The sequence below is a fragment of the Mus musculus genome, chromosome X (assembly GCF_000001635.26).
Source record: "Mus musculus strain C57BL/6J chromosome X, GRCm38.p6 C57BL/6J".
Lineage (NCBI taxonomy): Eukaryota > Metazoa > Chordata > Mammalia > Rodentia > Muridae > Mus > Mus musculus.
The window spans coordinates 135,579,190-135,599,228 of NC_000086.7; the positions used below are offsets into that span (position 1 = coordinate 135,579,190).

General features: G+C 45.2%; 1 protein-coding gene across 4 annotated transcripts; it reads right to left on the bottom strand.

Moving 5' to 3' along the window:
• Window positions 1-365: 365 nt before the first annotated feature.
• On the bottom strand, window positions 366-19,592 carry Nxf7 (nuclear RNA export factor 7). 4 transcript variants are annotated; one of them, NM_130888.2, is made up of 23 exons: window positions 19,489-19,588; window positions 14,624-14,704; window positions 13,077-13,106; window positions 10,128-10,281; window positions 9,742-9,892; window positions 9,387-9,470; window positions 9,184-9,288; window positions 8,993-9,073; window positions 8,778-8,847; window positions 8,544-8,632; window positions 8,329-8,436; window positions 8,048-8,157; window positions 6,577-6,613; window positions 6,092-6,160; window positions 5,952-6,007; window positions 5,708-5,815; window positions 5,515-5,573; window positions 5,298-5,413; window positions 5,164-5,206; window positions 4,534-4,600; window positions 3,895-4,077; window positions 766-826; window positions 366-636 (listed from the first exon to the last, which is right to left on the bottom strand). In NM_130888.2, exons 2-23 carry the CDS (start codon window positions 14,664-14,666, stop codon window positions 598-600), a joined length of 1,863 nt encoding a protein of 620 aa, NP_570958.1. In that variant the 5' UTR covers window positions 14,667-14,704; window positions 19,489-19,588; the 3' UTR covers window positions 366-597. The 4 variants fall into 4 exon arrangements, with proteins under 4 accessions (NP_570958.1, XP_006528572.1, NP_001366606.1 ...); XM_006528509.3 differs by lacking the exon at window positions 19,489-19,588 and adding an exon at window positions 17,373-17,692; NM_001379677.1 differs by lacking the exon at window positions 13,077-13,106 and having other exon boundaries at window positions 19,489-19,592.
• Window positions 19,593-20,039: the final 447 nt, after the last annotated feature.

The following is a 20,039-nucleotide window of genomic DNA, read 5'->3' on the forward strand; positions in this document are numbered from 1 at the left end:
TCCAGAACCACGGGCAGCAGGAATACAGAGACTGGACCTGGCTTGGGTTCTTGAAACCTCAAAGCTTACCATCAGTGACACACTTCATCCAAGGCCACATCTATTCCAAAAAAGGCCACACTTTCTAATTTCCTCCTGAGTAATACCACTCCCTGATGATTAAGCATTCAAACAAGTGAGCCTATGGGAGACAATCTCATTCAAATCACCACAGTGTCCATAGAAGCAAGCCCTGTGAATCTGCTTCAGGATGCCCAAGAATGAATGTGTTGAAAGTGGATGTGTGGAGAGAGGTGCAAGGTAGACGCTTTCATTCCTGTCCCTTCTGGCTCATGGCGACTACAGGCAAAGAAGAATCCAGGGAACAAAGTGCCAAGTAACTTTTATTATGAAAATAAACTGGCTTTTCTCAAGAGAAATACACAGAGCAAGTTACCTAGTTGGCGGGGGGGGGGGGGGGGATGGCCTATGTTGCCTGGCTTACATGATAACTTTGGCTTTGTGGTTAGCCAGGCTAACAGCAGGGGTCATAAGTAAGAAACAGAGAAACAAGAATGTGAACAAGAGGAAGATAACATCCAGCCGTGTGTTTTTATGTCATTGTTTGAAGAATTCCTTTGGGATCTTGCACTTGGTCTGGAACAATAGAGTTAGGATGTCAGAGGCGCTCACTGCCCTGAGTTCCATCCCCTGGTCACCTAAACTCTATCTTGTTGAATGCTTAGAGAGAACTTATCTGTTACCCACTTGATTCCCAGACCTCACCTGAAGCATAGTGAAGACTTCAGCAGCTCTGGCATAGTCCCACTTGTTATCTTCAAGGCACCTGGGGTGGAAGACAGACAGCTGACTTCCAATACTACTGTAGGAAAGATTCCCTGGCTGCAAGTGCCACCATATGACCTATGCTACTCACTATTCTGGAGTGTGTGTGTGTTTGTGTGTGTGTGTGTGTGTGTGTGTGTGTGAGAGAGAGAGAGAGAGAGAGAGAGAGAGAGAGAGAGAGAGAGAGATTTAGCACCATAATAATAGTGGGGAAAGTGCTGATAGAGATTAGGAGAATTTAAAGCAGACACATAAGGGCATTCCTATGAGCAACGAATATCTATCCTGTACCTCTTTTTAAAAAGAAGCTTAACATAGTTTCTAAGTCTAGAAAACCTATCTTAGACATGAAGCCACATGGACTTTGGAAAGAACTTCAATGTAAACATGTCTTAAGCATTGTTGTATTCACAGGGTTGAGTGAATCATTAACAGAAGAACTGTTTTTCCAAAATTGTGCTATGCTTAAATATGGAAAAAAATAAAATAAAATAAAATAAATAAGCTAATGTCAGAAAAAAATAAAATAAAAAGAAGCTTAAGAAAATAAAAAGTGGAAATTAAAAAGAAAATTCTCTACCACGGTTTTAAAATTAAGATGTATGACAGATCTCAGGATGTTTACTATTTCAAGTGCATGTGTCTCAGTCATTTTCTAGTAGATTCACAAGAATCTCTGCTAGCCCCAACTAATTCCAAAACTGCTCTGTTGCTGCAAAAGAAAACCCTCTACTAGCTGGAGGTCAGTCCCTACCCTCCCATGTCACCCAGTGACTGGCAACTTCTACTGTGCTTTCAATTGCTACTAATTTTCCCATCCTAAATATTTTTAATAAACAATCTTAAACAAATAAAACGGCCCTAGGTGACTAGGATTCGTCCACTGAGTCCAATTACTTCTAAGTTTCAACATGTCAGATCTCATGTTGGGTCCATATTCACTTTTATGACTGAACAGTATCCTACTGTGATGTATACCTTATTTATTTATTCATTCATCTTGGAAAAACAGTTGAGATGTTTGCCAAATATAAATAACAGTGCTATAAATATACAAATTTGGACTAAAGAAGTTTTTGTTCTTTGTAGCCTATATTTCATAGTGGGATTATTAGGCCATGTGGCAACTCCATGTTTAACATTTTGAGGACTGATATGACAGACCCCACCCCTACCAGAACCCCCAATCTCACTCTCTCCCTCGCTGTCTCTCTCCCTATTTTTATCTTTGTCTTGTTGTCTCTTTTTCTCTGTTTCTGCGTAAGTGTGTGTGATTTAGTAATCTAAGCATCTCTTAATTCAAAGAAGGTAGCACTCAAGATGAACCATGACATTCTGATTTACATTTCTCTAATGACTAATAATGAAGAGGAAGAAAATTATGTGCTTGCATATCTTCTTCAGAGGAACCAATATCTGTTCAAATCCTTTTCTCACTCTCAGCTGTGTTGTTTGCCTTTTTGCTGTTGTTTACTAAGTGTTCTTCCTGTGTTCTTATCTGATATGTGATCTGCATGTCTTGCTTTCATTCTGTCACATGTCTTTGCACTTCCCTGACAATTGCAATGCACTGATTTGAGATGGAGTCCAATGTGTCAGCTTTTCTTTAGCTGCTGGAGGGTTTTGCAGCACAGATGGTACTTGGCTGACTGATTCAAGGCCATATAGATCTATATCTATGTTTTGTTCTTTGGGCATTGTATTTGGGATAACACTTAATTTTTGGATCCTCAGTCTATGCATGGTCAGTGTTTACACAGGGTATGTGTAGGGAGTCAAAAGTCCCTGTTCTTGGAGTGAGTATCCAGCTCTCTCAGTACCCTATGCTCAAAAGATACTATTAGTTTCTGTGGAAATATGATAGTGGGACAGACTTGGTAATAAGTAATCAATCAACTGATCATCAGTGTGATAATGATATTGTTGAGTGCTTAATAATCCTGTGACACTGATGCCAGCAGCACATAGGCCCCTTTAACTTTGGTCTTTACATTTAATGTCATTTGGGGCAGTGTAGGCCCTAATGCATTTTCACATGAAGTTTGGGATCACCCGGTCAATTGAAAGCTGTTGAAATTTAAAGTTATTTTATGTATAGATGGGTGCTTTGCCTGGGTGCATATCTGTTCACCACTAGCCTGCAAGTACCCACCAAAGCTATAAAAGGGTGTTGGATCCCTTGCAACTAGAATGACATTCATCGGTGAAAAAGTGTGTTGGGGGTGGGAACTGAAGCCTGGTCCTCAGAAAGAGTACCCAGTGCCTGTAAGTGCTCAGTCAAATCTTTAGACTCTCTCTTTCAATTCTTGCAAAAAAACCATTTGGCACTTTGAGTAAAATTTCAAGGACAGTGAAGATTTCTCTGGACAGTATTTGCATTGTCATACCTGTGAACATGGAAAAAAATCCTTTCCCATTATTTGGGTCATCTTCCTTTTTTTAAGACATTTTTCAGACATGAGAGTCTGAGCTCTACGTATGCTGCAGGGGGATAGATGTGGGGGTGCTGAGCACACATAGCCACCTGTCTCAGTGAGTGCAGATGTGTGAGCACAATGGTGCATGTGTGGAGGTCATAGGGGTGTGGTCCAGACCCATGTGCAGCAAAGCAATTTTACACACAGCTACAATTCCCTGCTCTCTTTTGTTTCATTTATGCTGAAGTGTTTTCCTCATTTGGATGTTGTTGTAAATGGTCCTGCTTTTCTCAATTCACTCTTGGTGTATTTACTCCAAGTATATAGAAGCGTAACTGATTTCTGTACATTAATCTTACATCCTGAAAACATGCTGAACTTGCTTATTAGTTTTAGGGGGTTAATGTAATGAATTCCTTTGGATTTTCCAAGTGGAATGTAATGCCATTTGAGATATGGACTATTTTTAAAAAAATTCTTTTCCTACACTATTATAAAATGATGATATTTTTCAGTGTGCTTCCCCCCACCCCCATTTTTAAAGGGCAGATGTAAAATATAGTTTGGTTTTTACATGTTGTATGAGATTCTATTATTCTTTTCTAATCCCAGCCCCACTCCCATCCTGTCCACATTTATAGCACAAACTTACTTCTGAGACCATTCAAGTTTCATCCCCGACTGGGTGGAGAAAGCCTGCACCATTCTTTGCTGCTCTTGAGAAAGGACAAGCTTGAAGTTGGAGTATGATGTGGGCGAGGGTATGACAAAGGCACTATTGATCTCTTCAGAGCTTGGATTCCTCACAAAAAGCTGGTCATTCACAATATACATGCTGGAGGAAAATCAGTCCCTGAGACAACTGGATGGGTGGACACTCCACCCACATAGCCCCAGACAAGATCCTCTTTAGCCAGTGAGAGTTAGCAACTGGATTCCTCCTATGCGCCTGCTTAGTCTGCCTAGTGAAATGCTTTGCTGGTACCCAGAGAACACCACCCCTACCTCCTCCTAGGGAAGCATTGTCTCCCACCTTCATTGGATTTGGAGATTAATCCCCAAACATTTCTCCTACACAAGAGAAAAACAACCTGGTTAACCTCATTTCCATGTTTAGAGGAAAAAATTCAGTCTCCTGAAGAGATCAGTTAATTGGGTCAAGGTGACAGTGACTGTTCCACTTAGGAAGAAAACTGGGATTTCAACCCTGGAGCCTCTAATCTTAACTGCTAGGCTACATTGTTCCTTGGATCCACCTCTTTGGGATTTCCACCCACAGTACTGCACTTACTTTGAACTGCCAAGGAGAGCAATGAAGATCCTCATAAAGGCACGAACACATTCCTTGGGGGTGCCCTCTATTTTGTGGACCAAAAAAAAAAAATCCTTACTATAGTTACACACATGTTTTGCACCCTCACAAAACATTCCTCAGTCAGGGCCTTATGCTGAAAGGGCCCAGGACCACTCAGCTATTGGCTTGGAGTAAGGGGGCTGTGGGGGGAAGGGGGGACAGGCAACAAGGGGAATAATCCACTCATATTGATGGGTCTCCTGCCACATTCTGGACCCTGTGAAAAATAACTTCCAATGTTCACTTGGGCTCTGATTCCCATCTGTCTGGGGTGGAGGGCAATTGGCACCATTTGCAAATGGGGAAATGCAGAGGCTAAGCAACTGGCCCAAAGTCACAGAGTAAGGATCTGGACTGAGAGCCAACAAACCCTGCAGCCCATGTGCTCTCCCTCACCCAGGAGCTGTGCAGCAGACAAGCACAGACCTCGGTCAGACCAGGATGGTCATCGGGCAGGAGATCACCCAGGAAGGCACACAAGGAGGGGTGCTGGGGGATTTCTCAGAGATGCACATCCAGGTCAGGAAGCAAAAAGGAATCTGGAGAGAGGATTCTACAAGCACTCACCTTCCTTGAACAACCCACAAACAGAGAAGCAGAGCATCGTTTCCTAATAGGGAAGAAGGCACAGACAGGCTTAGGGTGCTGTATAACTTTCTAACCATGTAGGAAAATGTCTCAAGGCAGAAGCTATTGCTTACCATCTGAAAACAGATGTTCACTTGGAAAGAGCTGAAGGCATGTAGAGTTTGGGGAAATCCCCTCAGACACTCCACAATATCTTGTTTTGTGTACTTCAGTAGCTGCCTCTGAATGTCTACACAGTAGTGAAAACACAAAGTCTATTATGCTCTGTGATTACCTCCTTCACACCCCAAGTTCATGGACTCTACCAGGTCTTTGTCAGCACACACTTACGGAACTCCTTGAAATTCTTCATATCATTTTCATCCTTGAAGTAGACATACATGCTATTCCTAGAAGAAAAGAGCTTAAGGGAGGGGTCCAGCCAGTGCAGATACTTCCTGGGGGTCACTTGTGTCTACTTGGTACTGGGAGAGGGGACTGGATTCACAGTGCTCTGGAACAGAGCATCAAGTGTGATACTCACAGATCTGGATCATTGGGGTTGAAGGGAATGGTCAGGGAGAAGCAGGCCTGGTCATGGTAAATGTTCAGGAGACCCTGTCGCTCTTCAGAGTCGTACATCAAGTAATACCTGTGGAGTATAGACATGGGTAGAAGAAGCTATTTCAGTGGTTTGGACAACAGATGTGACCTAAAAAGGCCTCTGAGTAGATCCATGCTAAGGTGGCCCAACCCCTTCCCTTCCTCAAGGTCCCATGCACACTTACTCTCGCAGGAATCTGTGTACTTGATTCTTTATCACCTCTGAACCCATAAAGATGTCCTAGAACACAAAGTCATTTTAGACAATGCATCTACTAAGCTACACAGGCAATAGCATAAATCTCTCTTGGTCTTTCTTCCCCACCTTGCAGGGCTTCATTAACTTGCGTTCTTGAGTGTTCATTACAGTTGGAAGTAATAACTTCCTGCCATCCTGAGGAGAAGAGGAAGAGGAGTCTGCAATGCATGCCAGGGAGGTACCCCTGGATATCCATGGAGATGAAGAGACCCAAGGCGGTAACCTTGAGTCACAGACCATGTGTAAAGTGGCTAGGAAACTCCCTGGGCTGTGAGATTATAGTGGCTGTCTGAATTATGGGGTACTGCAAGCATCTTTCACATGTGGTTTGTAGGAGTATTTATGTGTGTGGTTGGGGGCGGTCTATGTGGGTCCTGTGGTTCGTTTCTGGGACAACATCCAAGTATTGTTTTTCTTTAGAATCTATGCCATTGAAAATGACCAGCTGCCTCAGGCATAGATTATATAGGCAAGATACAAATGGGGCTGGGATTAAGTGTGCAGCTCTATCATGTGAGGAAGACAAGACAATGATGAAGGCAGGAACATACCAGGTATGACAACTCCGGAAAACATTCCAGGACTGCTCTGTTAAAAAAAAAAACCACAGAAATGATTGACAGTTCAGATTTGTATAGCATTGCTTCCCTGCTCCTACCCCACCATTGGTTTTCCCTCCAGTTGTCTTCCAGCCCATTCCCGACCAACAGACCCCTGGGCAGCTTCTACCTACATCACACTGGCCCCCTCTCCAGGGCCATTAGAAACTCTCATTGAGAACCCAGTCTCCAGGGCTTCCTCCACCCCCTGCCTCCCGCCTCTTTCTCACTCTCCACAGAAGGCCCTGCCACTTTGCAAGGTGTGTAGGATTCTTAGAGATGCTGAGAGATGAAGGTGGGGGGGGAGAGTCAAGAATCAGGATGGAGAAAGGAGATGTCAGTGGGGTGGTAGATGGTGACAGAAAGGGAGTGAGGGGTAAGGGAGGTCTGTGAGAGACAGGAGAGAAGAAGAAAGGGCACAGAGGAGGCAGTGGGAATGAGAAGGTGCTGGCTGGTGTAGTGGGTTGAGATAGCAGGGGAGAAAGGGATTCACCTGCTGCTATGCCTTCCTTTACATGTGCCTGGCTAGCCCAGGGACCCAAAGCAGCAATGAAAACATGCAAGCTACTGAGGCTGGCATGAAGACCCATACTGCTCTCTGAGTGATCTGGGGACTGAGAGCTTCCCTGGAGGCAAGAGCCATTTCCCAGAAGCTGAAGAAGTGATAGATGAGTCCTCAACTCAGCATGCTATGGCTGGGCTGTGGGCTTCTCCTAGGAATCAAGTTGCTTGTTTCAGACTACCCAAGGCTCCTCTTATATGCTAGGTAGGATGATGATCAAGGAAGGTTGGCCCATAAGGAGGGAGGGACAGGAGGAGGAATGGAGGTTTCTAGGAAGCCAGGGGCTTCTTTCTCCTCAACCTCTTCTGCCCTCTCCCTTCCCTTCCTGCTCCAGGAAGCAAGCCTTCAGCTCCTCAGTCATGGCCCACTTTTGGATCCCAAATATAGAGAGCAGAGGATCCCCAATCCAAAGGAAGACAGAGATCCCACCAGTAGTCTAGAGGAAGTGATGTCCATATCAGCATCACCCAGGACCTCAGCCCTCAGCTGGAGCAGGACAACCTCTAGGGCATCCTGGGACAGATGAGGGGACCATTCAGGAACAAGATCAGAAGGAAGGCTCCTCTCAGGATTGGGAAGGAGGCCTGGTGCTGTTGAGATGCTCAGGAGGGCTTTCTGGAGGAGGCTGAAAACTCACACAAGTGAAACACAACACAACCCATGCTAAGTGAGGGGGTGCAGAGGATAGTCGCAAAAAAGCCTGTGAGCAAAGCTAGGAGTACAGAGACAGGGAAGACATCAGGCCCTGTGGTCCTCCCAGAAGACCAGGGCTGCCTCTTCCCACAGAGAGTCTCTCAGGCCACCTGGGGGCTATGGTATCCATGAGGGGAAAGAGATGTACCTTACACAGCAGGTATGTACCTTATATAGGAAGATCGGTCTGGGAAGGTGCTGCACAATGGGTTCCCTTCTAGCCACAGCTGCTCCAGCTTCAGCCCTTTCATCTTCTCCAACTCCCACACTGTTCTTAGCTGAGGAAAATGGGAGCGAACTGGTAAAGGTGTTCCAGGCCAAGACAGCCATTAGAAGTTCAGAACCCATACCTCCCAGCTCCCTCTCACGGTTTGCTTCGCCTGTCTAATGCTGTCAAGTACCATAGTCTACACTACTACCTATCCTGAACCCCAATCTCTTCTTCTCACCATGTTTTTGGAGAGGTTCAAGATCTTGAGTTGCGGTGCCTTCTTTACCACATCAATCAGGCTATCTAATTGGAACAGTTTGTTGCTGCTCAAGTTCAAGGATAACAGCTTTGGGGAGCAAGAGTTAAGAGTGATCTTTACTGTTGAGAGCCTTGGAGACATACTTGCACTTCACCCCTTCCTTTCCGTCATTCCACACAAACATCAACCAATACCTTAGGAAAATTCTCTTGGATGATCTGAAGGGTGGCAGCCATGCAGCTTCTGTGATTTAGGATCATGTGGATGTTGTTTTTCATCAAGTCTTCAGGAAGAGGAGAAAAAGGAATCAGAATGTAGAGAGGAGCTTGTCTGAAACCAGAACCAGCACAGTCCTCTTTCCAGACTACCACATGTATATCTTCTTCCTAGGTGGATCTGTGATCCACAAATATCCCTGTCAGCCATACCTGGATCAAAGCGGAGCTTTTTGAGGCAGAGAGCATGCTGGGAAACATCATATCTTTTCCTCATGGCCAGCTGCAGAGACACAGATGGAAAGGGTGGCTATGTGGTGTCATGGGTTGTGGTGATGGGAACATCATGGACTTGGGGTGGGGGGCGCAGAAGGGGAGACCTGGATCTGGGATGTGAATACACACACAGGGTCTTCAGACTGCTTTACCTTCAGCTGTTCCATTTCTTCTTTTGTGAATCTATTCTGCACAGAGTAGGGTGCAACCGAGGGATTGACAAAAATAGGAATCTATGGGGAGGAGAGATATAGTGAACATTAGGAACTCCAATCCCAAAGATAATTCTCCCGTTCCATGGCGTGTGTCAGGGCTAGGTACAGAGATTGCCTCCAGCACAGACCTTCTGAAAGTACTCATTATGTATCTTATAGCTGATATCCTTCAATGCAGAGGCAATGCGAAAGTCTGGGACAAAGAACTGGATCCGGTGTTTGTCACAATGGAACTACACAGAGGAAAGAGCAGATGCGAAAGTGTCAGAAGCCACTGATCCCTACAGAGCCTGGCCTCCCAGTCAATCCTCCAAGCCACCCCAGCTCTTACATCCACAGGTGTGAAGGGCACGCTGCAAAGGCTGTGGATTGAATTCATTAGCTGTGTCTTGTCATACTTCCTCCCACATGGAACCTAAATTTACAAATAAGGGACAAGAGAGAAGAGATACACCATGGAGTCTTGGAGGAGAGCAGACATACTCTGTTCTTTCCTGACCTTCTACAAAGACCTTCCACAGGACCTCTGACAGGGTTCCTTGTTTTGTGCCAAACAGAGTTCTAAATTCAAACACTCTTCACACAGTAACTCTTCTCCCTCCAGGTAATTGACTTGTCTTGCTTGCTGTGATTTCCTTCTCTTGGATTTCAGAAAAATCTAATGCACATATCACCAAGACACTCACCGTGACCTTGAACCAGCTCCCCAGTTCTCCGTCTTCTGTGAACTGCCCTGCTTCTCTCTGTTCAGGTTTGTCATCTCTCTGCGCCGTGACATGGATTTGGTCTTCCATATGCTCTTCCTCCCTACTCCTATGTTGCCCAACATAAGGTGTGCTATGAGAGGAATAGGGAGTGCCAGTAAATGCTAAGCAATTCGTGTATGCACCCATCCTTCCATCACTGGTGACACAGCTACAATTATAATCTATCAGCCTCTATTCCACATCTATAGAGCAACAGATCTCCAGTTTCCCAGTGAGAGGATACCATGAGGAAAGAGGAAGTGAAGGAATTGCCCAGTCCCAGTGACTATCACCAACTATAGTAACCAAGCTGCCTGGTAACTTACTGTCTTACTGACGGGTTCCAGAGAACAGCTCTCATCTCCAGATTTCCACCATCACTCTGGGCTTTGAAAGGCAGAATCGTGTGCCCAGTATGCTCATAATGATCGGTCCTCTTGCCAGCATAGCTCAGGGAAGAAACCCTGTCTTTCTTTCTTCCTAGAAGAGCACAGATTTTACCATCATAATATTATGAAATTGTAAACAATGCAAGTTTGGAAGACATATCAGTGATCCATCTACTACATACAATGGGGCGGGGGGAGGAACACCATGGGAGGGTAATTAAAGTGACAGTTTTCCCCCTAATGGACCAATCGTGAAAACCCAGTGGGCAAATTCCTGGTACAGTGGTAGAACACAGCATATAAGAAGAAGGGGCCATTTTGGCCCTTTTAAACATAGTAGAGGGGGATTTCTGATATATTCTGCCCATGGTGTAGACACAAAGCTTGCATGAGAAGGCTGACCCAACCTGGCCTTATCCTGGGATTCTGTAATTTAGCAGCCACACGATGGCTTGGAGTCCTACCCTCCCCACCTCACTGCAACATCCAATAATTCATTGAACTGACTGCTACAGTTAGCAAGCTGTAAAATTCCTTGTTGCTGATATCCACACTTTACTGACAGTGGAGACTAAGGCAGTAGCCCACTAATCTGTCACCAAATTACCTAATTATACCATCCACAACGCTCACATTTGAGCTATTCAGATCACATGTCTTCTCTGTCCGGCCTACAATACTTTCAAGTACAGAGGACTAACCTTCCTAACACCCACACTTGTGTTAAAAAGGTCTGAAACAAAAACTGGAATGGCAAGTGTCAAAACAGTTTCTAGTTGTACTGTGATTTGGCTGTAGTGATCCCTGGTCTGAGTTCATTACAGTCACAGAAATTACTATTTGGGATTGCACACTTGCTACGTGCTGAGGTCTGCTCCACAAGCTTGAAATTCTCTATGTTCACAAATTCTTCCAGGCAACTGAAAGCTAAGCCAGTGTATGCCTGTTCTTTGGTGAGGCATTCTGTTTATGCCATGTAGATCACGCAGTACAGGAAGCATTGCGAGCACAGAGAATCTTCAAGTTTGTGGAGCAGTTTGATGGGCAATGCAGCCCTAGTTGTGTTGGTGAACTTTTTGTTGTACATGCCTGTACATATTCACATCTTGGAGTTGTTTCCCTACCCCACCCCTGTCTCCAATCCAAGCCCTCCCACCAAGCTTTCCTGCTGTACATCTGATTTGGTAGTGAGTTGCTTGAAATGCTTTCTGTTTTGTGTTTGTTAGCTGTCTTAGTCTCTTTTGAAATAACAACAGCCTCCTGTTTGTCCCCCTTGGCTACCCTCAACAAAGGCATTTTGTACTATCCATCACCAGGTGCCAGCAGCAGATAATGTTGGTATATTTGCCCTTGGGGTGGATATGAATGCTAGGAAGAGACCAGCCTTCTCACGCACCTCAGTGTGATAGATTCTCTTGGTTTGTAAGTTGTAGATTGTGTTCTGCCATTATTCCACTTTGCCTCAAGGCATGTGTATGGATAAAATTTATCTCACTTGGAGTCGACTCATCACAAACTGATGATGACTACAGCCCAGATGAACATCACTGGAGACTCCAGGGTTTTCATCATGTGACCCACTCTCAGGAGCTTTTGGTCACACACTGCAATGCTTTCCCTGTGCCAGCACTGGTACTGGAAATGAATCTAAGGGTGAAGAGACTCTCTGGGATAGGCCTTCAGTTCAATGGGCTTTCTGTCTTTGTTTCACAGGTAACTGCTAAGGAAAGTCTCCTGGCTCTGCATTCAAAATCACACCACAGCCTAACTCACCTTTGCCCTGGCCAGGTCTCCTGGGTTACTCCAGGACTACCTTTGCTTTTTAATTTCCAGGCTCACTCAGACACTGTCTTCCACACAGCAGGAAGAGTGTTTGCGTTTTTGTAAAGCAAATATCAAATATTGCCTATCTCACTGCTCAAAGTCCTGCAACTGGGTTGCAGCCCAGATTAAAGATCTGTGAGTCTATGCTATCCAACCAAACAAAAACAAAACAAAATATAGCAATGAAAGACAACGTGATAGGTGGCATTAGGTAAATGTTAGCAAACCAAATCATTTTCCTGAAAGTTCAAAAAGCAAAAGAAAGCATACAATTTTAAAGTTGGAGATGGGGCAGAGACAGGAGATGGCACAGTAAAGAAAAAATTCAGCATCTTCTATTCCTGGGAGCCTGAAACTACACATCTCACCTGTGACTCCAGAAAGACTTGAGAACTGTGGTGGACTGAAGGAAATGGCATACAGTGAGAAACCCAATAGAAGTCCAGAAGTGCTGGATGCATGGTGTCCACATATGGAGTAGGACAATTCTAAACCATTGTATGGAATCCAAGACTACTTCCAAAACACTTCTACCATGGAATGGGCAAATCTGAGCTGCCTAATGACCATAGTTTCAGATCCCAACTTCTTCAAGGCCCTCTATGGTAACTCACAGAATACAGAGCACATAAAACAAACAGCTGCAGAGGGACTCTAAGGAAAGGGACAATGAGGACAAAGTACATATTGGTGCCCATCCACTTATTGAATGCCCTGGTACCCTATACCTGGCTACTCTTGATGCTACCAGAGTCAAAAGTAATAGATAGCAAGAGTATATTATTAAAAAGCAGTTAGGTGCCAGAGGGACACTCCAGTTGTTAGGAGACTTGATTTTTTTTTTGTGTGTGTGTGTGTGGAGGACCTGGGCCTGGTTCCCAGCACCCACATCAGTAAAGTGCTGCTTCAGGGATTCTGACACCCTCTTTTGGCCTCTGATGACACGTTCAAGCATGTGGCACACACAGAGACAGGTAGGCAGGCAGGCAGTCACACGGGTATGTGTCAATAAAAAACGAATGGAAATTTTAAAATATTTGATAAATCAGCTAGTCTACTTACCCATGGGGCTTTGCCAGGCATTAGTTGTTCCTACAACACCAAAGGAACAGTGAACCTCTTTCAGGATACCATGAATGTTCCTCAGCTCCTACCTGTTCTGAATTCTGAATTCTGTCTACAGTACTGGCCAGGCTGCTGATGACAAAGCATCTCTGCTACAGTAGGGTGAGAATACAGAGATAGGCGGACCAACATTTGAGCTACAGCAACAACTGTATAGGGCACAATGAAGACTTTTCACCTCCTAATGGAAGTCCCATGAGAATTGCATCCAGTGTTAGGTCTCCAACCTGAGACAGAGTTGAAATGCCTATTTAACATATCAAATCGGGCACTGGCTACCAGGTTCTCCCAGCATTCCTCACTCCCTACCTGATACAGGGCCCTCCTGGTTAGCATAGCCAGCCCCCTACCCTGAACTTCTCCAGCCCAGGCTCTGGGTTTCTCTATTCCTAGTTGCCATTCCTTATATAAGTCAGTCACTTTGGTTATCTGCCCTCTTTTGATTTACACTTTACTTTCCTGGACTCTTGATCTGGCTCTGCACTACCCCATCTCTCCTCTGCTCATATGGCTCAAGATAATGTCTCATCTGGACTCTCCCACATGTCTCTGCCCTGGCTACACTCTCCCTTTTATCTACCATAAATTTTATCCTACACCATACTTCGGAACAGTTATGTTCTTCCTTCTTTATTCCTTTTATTTTTTCACCCAGGGATCACTTTTGGATCATGAATATTCAGCTCAGTGATGCTGGGTGATTCTTCCAGAAAGTTTCATTCCCCAAAATGATAGAATTCGAGGTTTATATTCCACTGATTATTCTACCTCACTTCTCACTCTCATCAAGCACTCTTGTACTAACTGAACACTTTCTCCACTGGTCGTAAATGGTCTCATTTCCTGGACATACTTCCTGCAGCAGAGGAAGATGAGGCTTTGTGCTCGTCACACCTGGATGTGAGAACTGGGTATCTTGGACCAAGTGAAGAGAGCTGTCTTGGGTAAGCTGGAGGACTCCTGAACCCTAAGGTGCATGTATGCATGTATGACTGGAGATGCATATGATATACCCTTATGAAGAACACTAAGCTTAGCACAGTAGGGTAAATACTATTTTAAGCAGCCAGCTTCCTATGAGTCACCCTTGTCTCCTTTCTAACTTTAAAGATAGCTCCTATTTCACTATCAAGGATCACACAGAGGGGTTAGTCTCAAAGCCTGTTGTCAGTTGCCAGGAATTCATTTGTTTTTCTATTTGCAGAGACTACTGTTGTCACTGTAGCTGAATTCTAGACACTTAATGTACTGGTTGTCTTCTTCCCTGGCTTGTCCACTGTCCTTAGTAAACGAAACACCAGACATGAATTAAATGGGTAGAAGAATAGATTCATACCGTCTCAAAATATGTTCATAGAACATTAATACACCAGGGGCTCCTTAAAAAGGAATCCACTGCCAGGGAATGGGAGAGACCCGAGAGCTACATGTTGCTGTGAGCATAGTATGTAAGCACGAACACAGCAGCATGGAGGTGTGTTTACCTGTGTATCTGAAGGACCCCTGCTTCCTTTCATTAGAGCACATCTTTCTTGTCTTTTGGCCTTTGTAGTCTTCCGATGAAGCTTAGGAATAGAGAATTAGCAGGAAAATCGATTACTTAAATTCTGTCATACAAGGTATCACTTTAGTCTCCTGGAAAGTATGTTTCTCAACCCCAGGAAGGAAAGCACCATGTTGCTCCTTGATCAGCTTTACTCATTCACTATCACCCACAGGATGGACCAAAGGCATCAGTGGGAGAGGATGTACTTACTCCTGATGCTACTGGATGTCCCAAGCCAGTTGTGGTACCCAAGGGGGACTTCCCCTTCTTAGTGGGGAAGGGAAGTGGGTAATGGGAGAAGGAGTGTTTTGAGAGGGTGGGACTGGGAGAAGAGGAGTGAGGGGACTGCAATTGGGATGTAAAGTGAATAAGAAAAATCAATCAATGAATAAAAAGAGTCCCACAACAGAAGAATTGATACAGAAAAAGTGGTTGATTTACACAATGGAGTACTATTCATCTATTAAGAATAAAGACATCCTGAGTTTTGCAGACAAATGGATGGAACTAGAAAATATCATCCCGAGTGAGGTAACCTAGCACAAAAGAACACACATAGTATGCACTCACTGATATTAGCCCAAAAAATAAAGTACAGAACACCCAAGATACTATCCACAGTACTCAAAAAGGTCAACAGGCTGAAGGGCCCAAGTGAGGATGCCTCAGTCCCACTTGAGAGGGAGGAGAAAGCAATCACAAGGGGGGAGGGAGGAAGGGACCTGGGAGGGAAAGTGGATGAGGATTTGAGGGGAAAGGGAAACCTGATATGGTAGTGGGTGAGGGAAAAGGACTGAAGCCCTGAGGGCCAGCAGAAAGAATGGAAACAGGCAACATCAGGAGGGAGGAGGTTGGGGGGACCCTCCAGAATGTACCAGAGACCTGGGAGGTGAAAGACTTTCAGGAATCAAAGGGAGGGACCTTTGATGAAATTCTGGACAGTAGGGAGAGGGAACTTATAGAGCCCAACTCCAGCAGGACGACAGGGCATCAAATGAGGGATGAGGTTGCCATCCCACAGAAACAACTCTGACCCGTAATTGTTCCTGAGTGAAAGAATTACAGGGATGGAAATGGAGGGGAGCCTGAAGAAAAGAAGGTCCAGCGACAAACCCAAAGTAGGATCCAGCTCAAGGGTAGGTCCCAAGGCCTGACACTATTACTGAGGCTATGGAGCACTCACAAAAAGGGACCTATCGTGACTGCCCTCTAAAAGACCCAACAAGCAGCAGAAAGAGTCAGATACAGTTATTTGTACCCAACCATTGGACAGAAGCAGCTGACCCCTGTTGTTGAATTATGGAAGGCTAAAAGAAGAAGCTAGGGAGGAAGGTGACCCTGTAGGAAGACCAGCAGTCTCAATTAACCTGTATCCCCAAGATCTCTCAAACACTGGACCACCAAACAGACAGCATCCACCAGCTGATATGAGGCCCCCAACACACATACAGTAGAGGACTACTGGGTCTGGGTTCAGTCAGAGAAGATGCACCTAACCTCAAGAGACTGGAGGCCCCAGGGTGTTTAGAAGTCTGATTGGGTAGGGGTGGGGATAGGGACATCCTGCTGGAGACAGGGGCACAGGGAGGAGGTATGGGATGTGGAATAGTCAGAGGGTAGATGGGGTCGGGGGGGGGAATAAAATCTGGAGTGAATAAATAAATAAATAAATAAATAAATAAATAAATAAATAAATATTTTATCTGCATGTCTTTTGCATGTTCTTTGTGACACTGGAAAAGGGAGGCTGTAGCAAGGAATCTAAGGAACAAAACTTAGTACAGAAGAAGGAAATCTCAGTATGTTGCTGACCTCAGGAGAGCGTGAACGTAAGAGGATGGATGTCCTCCTGCCAACTGCCCCCCTGAAACCTGAAGGATTGCAAAGGAAGAAATTCAGAGCATCTACTTGTTCCCCAGGTTGACCAATTTCTTGAAACCTCAAAGTTTACAAAAGTATCCCCTCCCTTTTGCCTGTTTTCCCTCTTTTGACCACTCACTGCTTCCTGATAACTGCTCATCCCAGAGGAAGTGCTGGGGGAGAAATGAAGCCAGAGCACAGCAGCAAACCAAGAGGCTGCAGGGACCTGAAGAAGGCATTCAGAAATTAACTCTGTGAGAACTGGCTGATAGGAAGTCTCTGATATCCTTGAAAGAAACAGGCTGGATAAGAAATGGGTCAGATGGCTGGCAGAGGAGGGAGGTGCGTGATCTCACAGCTGAACAGGCAGAAAAATCTAGCAGGCCGATGACCACAGGCAGGGCGACAAGGAAGGGGAGGGTGGTCCTACTCTCATTTAAGAGTTTTGCCCTGCAGAGATGAATGCCAGTCTTTAAATCCTCATGATTGCTGCTCATTCTTAATGCCCCTGTCCAGCTCCACCCATTTGCCCTTATTGCACATCTGGTGGGTCCACTATCAGATGAAGACTTCCCAAACCCCTTGTTCTGGGTCAGGCTTTTCAATGTCTGGCCACTCTCAGAAAGTCCTCCTGCACCTCTATAGAAAGCCCTCTCCTAGGACTCCCTGTACTGTGCAGCAGCTACATGTTACACTTTAAAGCCACCACCCTACCCCACCCCACCCCACCCCACCAGACCCCTGACGCGTGCCCTGAGAAAAATCCCAGAGAACAGCTGGTGGGCCTCCTACCAGAAAAGTGGTCTAGGACAGTCAGCCTACAGTACCTTAGTGCTTCCTGGAAAAGTAGGGAGTCTAATCCAGAGTCTGATCAAGCTTTGTCCTTAGGGAGAACAACAACCCTGAACGCCTTCCGTGGGTGGAAACTCTGTGAGCTCACAGCAAACACAGAAATGGCCTAGCTTGATTCTTGATGTTGAGAGAAAGAGAGCAGTCATGTGACTGTCTGAACCGAGTGAGCAGGCTTTGTGAGGGGTTCAGGCATCCCTAGCTTGCTTCTGAGGTATTAGGGGAGGCGTTGCGCATGCACCCACATGCATCTTAGCATGTGACAGCAAGAACAGCAGTAACTGAGTAACTGAGGTAGTCCCGTGATGGCAAGACTTTTGCCTCAAGAAGGACTGAAGTACAAAATCCAGGAACGCCTAATCTTCTAACAAAGGCTACTGATAACGTTGGGGAGTTGGGGAAGAGTGTTTGTGCCTTGCAAAGGCAGAGGCAGGGGCAAGGTTGGGCAACAAACCCCGATTCCATCAAAAGCATTGCGAATTAAACAACAACATCAACAAAAACCTAAGACGGACAATGGTGGCAGATGCCTTTAGCCCTAGCACTAAGAAGGCAGAAGCAGGCCGATCTCTGTGAGTTCCAAGCCAGCCTAGTCAACAAAGCTAGTTCCAAGACAGCCAAGGCTACACAAAGTTACCATGTCTCAAAAAATAATAAAATAAAATGAAATAAAATAAAAAGCAAACACATAATAAGATTAAGTATTAAAAATAGAACTTAAAAAGTTTAAGATATGCATGTTACCAACAGAGACCATAGGTCTAGGTCAGCCACATAATTTTATTTTCTCCATGATGACAACATCCCTATGTTGTACAGCCATAGGATTCCATACTATCCTGATATCTGGGAGGGGCTCTATCAGCTCCTTCACAGTTTTGCCCATCAAACCTAGGAAAATAGCACTTAAGAAATTATAGCCACGGACCTAGGTCTAAGTCAACATTTCGTTAGATGTTGTACACCTTCAGGAGTCAGAGAATGTCAATAGATATCCTGCTCCATTACTCTGTAATTTATTCTCCATTTAGAGTCACTCACTGAAACTAAAGCCTAGATGAAATCCAGAAAAAAAAAACAAAAAAACAAAAAACAAAAAACAAAAAACAAACAAACAAAAAAAAACAAGACATCCTTCCGTATCTGACCTCTGGCCGGAGCAGAGCTGGAATTTCAAGCCTGTGTACAGCCACGCCTGGCTTTTGTCATGGCTTCTAGTGATTCAAGCTCAGGTCCCCATCTTTTACCCACTGAGCCACATTCCCTGTTCTGGGACCTATTCCTGAAGAAGAGAGGAAGCAGTAACAGAGACCATCACACAGAAGCAGGATGCAGTCAGAGAGCTCTGCATTAGGTCGACAGCCTTCTGAAGGCTTCGGGTCACAGCAGCAGTTTGTCTGTTCCCACAAAACTCAGGGTTTTCTGTAGGCCACTGAAGTAAATTCTTAAGCTGAGATTAGGTGAGCAGATCGTAAAACTTAACCCCTAACTGAGAATGCAGACCGTTCCCAAGATGATGCAAGGACAGTGCCAGAAGGCATTCGATGACGTCTGTTCAGGCAGACAGACGGCAGACGCCTAGGTAAGAGATAGCAACCAGGAAGTATGGATTGCTCGAAAAGCCGAAGCCCGGAGAGCTTTGGGGTGGAAGGCTTTTCCGTCAGGCAGCCCTAGTTACATAAACACGATCTACTGCCTACACGGTAGCAGCCTTGTGTGGGCTGTGCAGGGTTGAAGTGATGGGGAGACCCGATGCTTTCGCAGGATGAGTCTGAGTCAGTTCCATTGCTCCCTTTAGTGGAGCACAGGCTGGTGAGTCACATATCTTTTTACAGAGATGGCAGAGATGCTGAGGGGCAGAAAAATCCCCCTGCTACGGCCAAGCTCTTTCCCATTTGCCTGTCTACCTACATTCCATGTGGTTTCCATGGCCGTCTAAATGCCAGGCAGTCCAAGGCAGTGATTTTTTTTCCTAAGTCCCAAGTGGACTGGCATAGGAGCCCACAGGTAACTGTCTGTATTAGTCAGGGTTCTCTAGAGTCACAGAACTTATAGGTAGTCTCTATATAGTAAGGGAATTTGTTGATAACTTACAGTCTGTAGTCCAACTCCTCAACAGTGGTCAGCAGCAGCTGTGAATGGAAGTCCAAGGATCTAGCAGTTGCTCAGTCTCACAAGGCAAGCAGGAGAAGAAGAGGGCGTCTTCCTCCTTTCTACTTCCTTATGTAGGTCTCTAGCAGTAGGTGTGGCCTGGATAAAAGGGGTGTGCCACCAAGCCTGGATCTGGGTCTTGCTTTTGTTCCAGATGAACTCAGAGATCCCCTTGCCTTAGTTGCCTGGGATTCACAGCCACTATGCCTCAGGATCTCTACGCCAAGATCCAGATAAGAAAGCCTCAAGGTATGGACTACAGGTCAGCCTTCCATCTGGATTGCAGTTCATTTCATATATAGTCAAGTTTACAACTGGGAATAGCCACTACACTGTCACTCAAATGCCTTTAGCTCATGCTTATGTCGATCCTGTGAATATCTGCTTCACTGTGAGACACCAAAGTCTGACACAAACAATCCAAAAGAAAAGTTGCCCTACTGGTTAGGCTACTGGGGACAGAGGATCTTTATCTACTCTAGGTCCATCCCAAC